The sequence below is a fragment of the Colias croceus genome, chromosome Z (genome assembly GCF_905220415.1).
Source record: "Colias croceus chromosome Z, ilColCroc2.1".
NCBI lineage: Eukaryota > Metazoa > Arthropoda > Insecta > Lepidoptera > Pieridae > Colias > Colias croceus.
The window spans coordinates 1643381-1649853 of NC_059568.1; the positions used below are offsets into that span (position 1 = coordinate 1643381).

Below are 6473 nucleotides of genomic sequence, written 5' to 3' on the forward strand. Positions count from 1 at the left end.
AAAACTTGACATTGGCAGAATCCGTCTTCTCTGGGATCGGGAGTTTCCATTTATAAAAAGAAGAAGAAGAACCTGCTTAAAAACATCGATTAAAGTGAATTAATCGGTACGGATTTGAAACATTTGTCAATCGAATTTACTAATTTATGATGATTTTTATTCACAAGTAATCAATGCATTCGATTCTAGATGTCAGATTTCGACAAGGATTTCGATTTTTAGAGTAACATCTCTGGTATTTAAAAAGAAAAAAGGTTTAATGACACAAAATTTTAGCGACGTCAGTTCTTCAAGTCAGAAATTGTTCATTATGTTTAGAATGGTTTATCAGTAAAATGAATTCTTAAAATTACTTCTATCGGTCATTATTACTAATATGTAATCGTAATTGAAAAAAGTTAAGCAAATGTGCAGATCTAACAAAACGAAATTAGTTGAACTGTCAAATGTTGCCTATTAAAATGGCTCTGCTATAGTTAAGCAATCACATATTGTATACGTACAAATAAATTTTGAAACCGTATCCACCTTCTAAGGAACCGGAGAGAAAGAGTACATTCCCGCTTTACAGGAGAACGGAGAGTAGAGAGATATCGCTACGTCTTGTTAGAGTCCAGGGAGGCGGAGGATTCCCTCCGCAGCACGAGTTTCAGTTTGTCGTCCTCCTCCAGGTCCTCTTCTAGTGACTCGCTCCTCGTGAGCGTGAGACCGAGTGCGCGCGCCTTCCACGCTTCTAGCCTCATGACCTGGAATTGTGCACATTGTAAACGATTAGTGCGTTGTTTTGTACGCTACAACGTATACGTACGTACGTAGACGTATGCGTGCGTACTGCGTATGTAAGGAATCGTATATGTATGTACGTTCCTACGTGATAAGTATGTATACGTTGTTATAGGTGCACACAGAAATGAGCGCATAAGACTAGCTCATATTACGTTGTTGGAAAACATATTATAACGCCGTCTTGGCTTTACCTAGCTTATATTATAAAAACTAGGCAACACACAACACATTTAAATGTTTATGATTTAAAAATGGATTACTCAGATATAAGACAATCACAATTATTTTTCTTAATGAAATGCAACACTATCTTTTATTACATGCTCGAAGTTATTTGAGTAACACGAAAAGGTCTCAACCGTAATAAATTGAGAGCTAGATTTTTAAGAATGTGTTTTGTAGCGAAAAAATTTCGCTTGCGCGATTAGGAGCGAGCTGTCGCTACAGTAATTATATTTCAATTTTATCTTTTTATACCTGGTAGAACTGGCCGACGAATAAAAAAAATCGTATTAGAATAAATTAAACAATAAATTACGGAACAAAAAAAGGATTGTACCTAACTGAATTAGGTACATGTTTGTTTCTGAGCGCACCGTTTTCGACGACGCGACGCGCGACGTACAAACGGAGTAGAGTATAACATTACATAACATATATACAGGGTTACAGGAAAAGTCGATGTAGATCCGTTAAGGGCATGTAGTACACATCATTTCTGAATGATTTCACTAAATAACCTCCCATCCTAAACTTAACCGTTTTCGAGATATTCGAGTTTTAATTTTTTTTATGAAAATGCCCAATTTTTCGGCTATTCAATTGAATATTTTGAATTTTTTTGACTCTTATGATTATTTTTTTGGTTTTTTACATGAAGAATGAGATGCTTAATTACCTCAATGACTAAAATTGCACGTAAGTTAACTAAATAGGTCATAGTAGACGATCGAAACTTAAGAAAATAAGTACAAATTATAAAAATATATTTTTCTTTTCTGGATATCTCAAAAAATTATTATGGCACTTGCTCTGCAGATATGCTTAAAAACATCTACATTTTATCAGCTATCCAACGAGGTATAACAACCTATGGTTGTATTGAAACTCATAGAAAAAAACACAGTTGAAAAGGTTCAGGTAGTAGGTCTAACGGGTCCCTCGGCTATTGTCCTTCAAGTTAATCCGGTGCGTGTGAGCGAGAAAACTTACGATTTATGCAGATGAGAGTGAGAAAAATAATGTGCAAAAACAAGTTTGGGGATACAACATGCCCATTGTTTTGTATTTGGTCGTTTGTTGGCTTGCCATCCATTTTAGTCTGCTCATGCGATTCGTCCATGGTAGATGCGAATTATTGTGCTTTCGGATTCCCACACGACTTATGTGTGTGACTTAGGTGACCTACTAATGATCTCCCATTACAATTACTGCGGGACATGTGGTTTCAACATGATGGCTGCTCTGCTCATTTCAGAAGAAGCGTTAGGGAATGGTTGGACACGTAACTATCCTAACAAATAGATTGGACGAGGTTGGCCTTTACCCTGGCCACCCAGATGTCCCGACCTGACCCCATTGATTTTTATGTATGGGGGCACATGAAGAGCCTCGTTTACAGTGAGCCCAACCCCATATCGTTAGTGGAAGTTCTCAAAGAAAGGTTGCTGCTTGTGTGCTGTTGAAATGCTGCTAACGACATAAGAAGAACATTAACCACATGGTGTAGTGAAAAGTGGACTACGTGAAGGAATGAGAAAATGTGTGCGAAATAAAGGTGGACACGTAGAACATGAGCTATAAAATTTTATTCAAAAACATTAGGTGAATAAATGTTATTTTGAACTGATTTATTGTTTCATTTAGCTCACTACAATCACCGACGATCTGTACGCCAACTATGAGTTGAGCGTGAGTGACTTTGTATGCCAACTAGCGTTAACAACGCACCGATTACGTTATTTTCCAAACAATAGCCAGTAACTAGTCACTTACGCTCAAGTAATAGTTGGCGTACGGTCATTATTTGTACGATCGACGATGTGAACAAAAAAAAATGCTATAAAACTGAATGATCTCCTAGGTCAGGATAGCGGGATATCGATGGATGCATGAAGGTTGTACCTAGCCGAGGGAGGCCTATGTTCAATAGTGGAAGCCAGTAGGCTGAAATGATGATGCTGAACTTAAGTCAAATTAATAAGATTAAATAAGGGCTATTTATTCTGACTGCCATGTAGCCTTAGAAACTAAGTTTCACCTTTGAGGTTAATAAATACCCTAGAGTGTTATACCTCGTTGGATAGCTGATAAAATGTAGATGTTTTTAAGCATATCTGCAGAGCAAGTGCCATAATAATTTTTTGAGATATCCAGAAAAGAAAAATATATTTTTATAATTTGTACTTATTTTCTTAAGTTTCGATCGTCTACTATGACCTATTTAGTTAACTTACGTGCAATTTTAGTCATTGAGGTAATTAAGCATCTCATTCTTCATGTAAAAAACCAAAAAAATAATCATAAGAGTCAAAAAAATTCAAAATATTCAATTGAATAGCCGAAAAATTGGGCATTTTCATAAAAAAAATTAAAACTCGAATATCTCGAAAACGGTTAAGTTTAGGATGGGAGGTTATTTAGTGAAATCATTCAGAAATGATATGTACTACATGCCCTTAACGGATCTACATCGACTTTACCTGTAACCCTGTATAATATTTAGGTACCTACTTTGCTAAAACAAACTAATAAAGTTGTGTCTGTCTGAAAACTCGGAAAAGCATATTTTGCCAATGTTTGCAAGTTTGTGATTTCTTTGATAGTTAACCGATTTATAATAATTGTAATTGTAATAATTGTATATATATATATATATATTTTTCACATTTGCAATGTGGTGAAAGTTCATAAAAATCAATTTTTTGTTTTGAATCCCGCCGAAAATATAATTGCGTTATTAGAATAATTAATTACTATACCCACGATCAATTATTACAATATAGTCTCAAATGCATACTAGAGAAATATTGCAATTTGATTCAATTAAAATGCATAGTATACAAAAATAAATTCACAACACAAGAAATTCATCAAAATAACACGGTAGAAGGTCACCTTGCTCTCGAGGTCGCTGAGCCTGTGCTGAAACTCGCGCTGGCGCGTCTCGTGGCACGTGCACCACGAGCTAGAAGGAATGGAATGCTCTAGAACACGGTAGAAGGTCACCTTGCTCTCGAGGTCGCTGAGCCTGTGCTGAAACTCGCGCTGGCGCGTCTCGTGGCACGTGCACCACGAGCTAGAAGGAATGGAATGCTCTAGAACACGGTAGAAGGTCACCTTGCTCTCGAGGTCGCTGAGCCTGTGCTGAAACTCGCGCTGGCGCGTCTCGTGGCACGTGCACCACGAGCTAGAAGGAATGGAATGCTCTAGAACACGGTAGAAGGTCACCTTGCTCTCGAGGTCGCTGAGCCTGTGCTGAAACTCGCGCTGGCGCGTCTCGTGGCACGTGCACCACGAGCTAGAAGGAATGGAATGCTCTAGAACACGGTAGAAGGTCACCTTGCTCTCGAGGTCGCTGAGCCTGTGCTGAAACTCGCGCTGGCGCGTCTCGTGGCACGTGCACCACGAGCTAGAAGGAATGGAATGCTCTAGAACACGGTAGAAGGTCACCTTGCTCTCGAGGTCGCTGAGCCTGTGCTGAAACTCGCGCTGGCGCGTCTCGTGGCACGTGCACCACGAGCTAGAAGGAATGGAATGCTCTAGAACACGGTAGAAGGTCACCTTGCTCTCGAGGTCGCTGAGCCTGTGCTGAAACTCGCGCTGGCGCGTCTCGTGGCACGTGCACCACGAGCTAGAAGGAATGGAATGCTCTAGAACACGGTAGAAGGTCACCTTGCTCTCGAGGTCGCTGAGCCTGTGCTGAAACTCGCGCTGGCGCGTCTCGTGGCACGTGCACCACGAGCTAGAAGGAATGGAATGCTCTAGAACACGGTAGAAGGTCACCTTGCTCTCGAGGTCGCTGAGCCTGTGCTGAAACTCGCGCTGGCGCGTCTCGTGGCACGTGCACCACGAGCTAGAAGGAATGGAATGCTCTAGAACACGGTAGAAGGTCACCTTGCTCTCGAGGTCGCTGAGCCTGTGCTGAAACTCGCGCTGGCGCGTCTCGTGGCACGTGCACCACGAGCTAGAAGGAATGGAATGCTCTAGAACACGGTAGAAGGTCACCTTGCTCTCGAGGTCGCTGAGCCTGTGCTGAAACTCGCGCTGGCGCGTCTCGTGGCACGTGCACCACGAGCTAGAAGGAATGGAATGCTCTAGAACACGGTAGAAGGTCACCTTGCTCTCGAGGTCGCTGAGCCTGTGCTGAAACTCGCGCTGGCGCGTCTCGTGGCACGTGCACCACGAGCTAGAAGGAATGGAATGCTCTAGAACACGGTAGAAGGTCACCTTGCTCTCGAGGTCGCTGAGCCTGTGCTGAAACTCGCGCTGGCGCGTCTCGTGGCACGTGCACCACGAGCTAGAAGGAATGGAATGCTCTAGAACACGGTAGAAGGTCACCTTGCTCTCGAGGTCGCTGAGCCTGTGCTGAAACTCGCGCTGGCGCGTCTGCAGCGCGCGCTCCTCGTCCTGCCGCCGCAGCTGGTTTGTCGAAACTTGCACCTGGGTGCGAAGATCCATTTCCTTTGCAAACGGAATTACTGGCCGATGAATAAAATGAAAGATACGAAAACGACAGAAAATGTTTTGAACATATAGGTTATATTTTGGAAATACAAATACGTTCTGTATGAAATGTACATTCTGAGCTTTCTATGAGGCCACTTTCACATTTAAGCCGCTATAGCATTGACAGCTGCGTGAGAACGACGATGTCAAAATTTCATAGTATAAACAAAAGCGCGACAATCGCGCGCTGCCACCGCAGCCACCGCGTGCGCACGAGACAGTATTGTAATGCACGTAAATATAATAGTACTGCAAAATGAGCGAGTGGGATACCAATGTATTTATTTCAGAAATTCACATACATCCTGCTTTCTGGGACTCAAGGATCAACGTGAGACAATTATAACCCTGAATAACAAAAAAATACCGGCCGAATTGAGAACCTCCTCCTTTTATTATTCGAAATAAAGAATAAACAATTCACATGAATTCTTTATTTCGAAAAATCTAATGAGTACTCATGTTGTGAAAAAGTAGGAGCAACAATGGAAATTTTGAAATTAAATGTGTCAATGAAGTTTGAAGGGATATGTTTCTGGCGCGGTACCTACTTAGGAAATGCATACATACACATACTACATTCAAGCTATAAAGGTGGCTTGCCTTCAGCCTAAGCTCCTTCAGTTCAGAGAGCGCCTCCGCCTCCCGGATCCTGGTGGTCATCAGCTCCTCCTCCAGCTTCTGCGTCTCATTGGTCCTGCCTTCCCAGGCTCGGAGCAGCTTCTTGGGCGTCGCCATTATATCGGATACCATATACGACTGCACCGGTGTAGAGGGTGCTTCTTGACGATACTCCTATTAAACATAATATTCATACATTCTTCAATTGACACTTAATATTTTTTAAGGATGCATTACTCTTATCGATGGATACATTACACTTATTTTTATTCATATACTAGCATTCCGCCTGCGGCTTCGCCCGCGTTTTCAAAGAAAAACCCGCATAGTTCCCGTTC

The 6473-nt window shown here is 41.7% G+C and overlaps 1 protein-coding gene across 1 annotated transcript; it reads right to left on the reverse strand.

The window, feature by feature from the left end:
• Window positions 1–367: 367 nt before the first annotated feature.
• LOC123705363 lies at window positions 368–6252 on the reverse strand. The gene is made up of 3 exons (XM_045654106.1): window positions 6118–6252; window positions 3904–5448; window positions 368–746 (listed from the first exon to the last, which is right to left on the reverse strand). The coding sequence occupies exons 1-3, from the start codon at window positions 6250–6252 to the stop codon at window positions 597–599; spliced, it is 1830 nt and encodes a 609-aa protein (XP_045510062.1). The 3' UTR covers window positions 368–596.
• Between the last annotated feature and the right edge of the window lie 221 nt (window positions 6253–6473).

Bases quoted from the DNA above. Each gene is read 5' to 3' on its own strand.
- LOC123705363 (XM_045654106.1), bottom strand. From the start codon at position 6,252: ATGGCGACGCCCAAGAAGCTGCTCCGAGCCTGGGAAGGCAGGACCAAT. The intron at 5,449-6,117 runs GCAAGCCACCTT...CTTCGCACCCAG, and splicing joins TGAAGGAGCTTAGGCTGAAG to GTGCAAGTTTCGACAAACCA. The intron at 747-3,903 runs GTGACCTTCTAC...GCACAATTCCAG, and splicing joins TCAGCGACCTCGAGAGCAAG to GTCATGAGGCTAGAAGCGTG.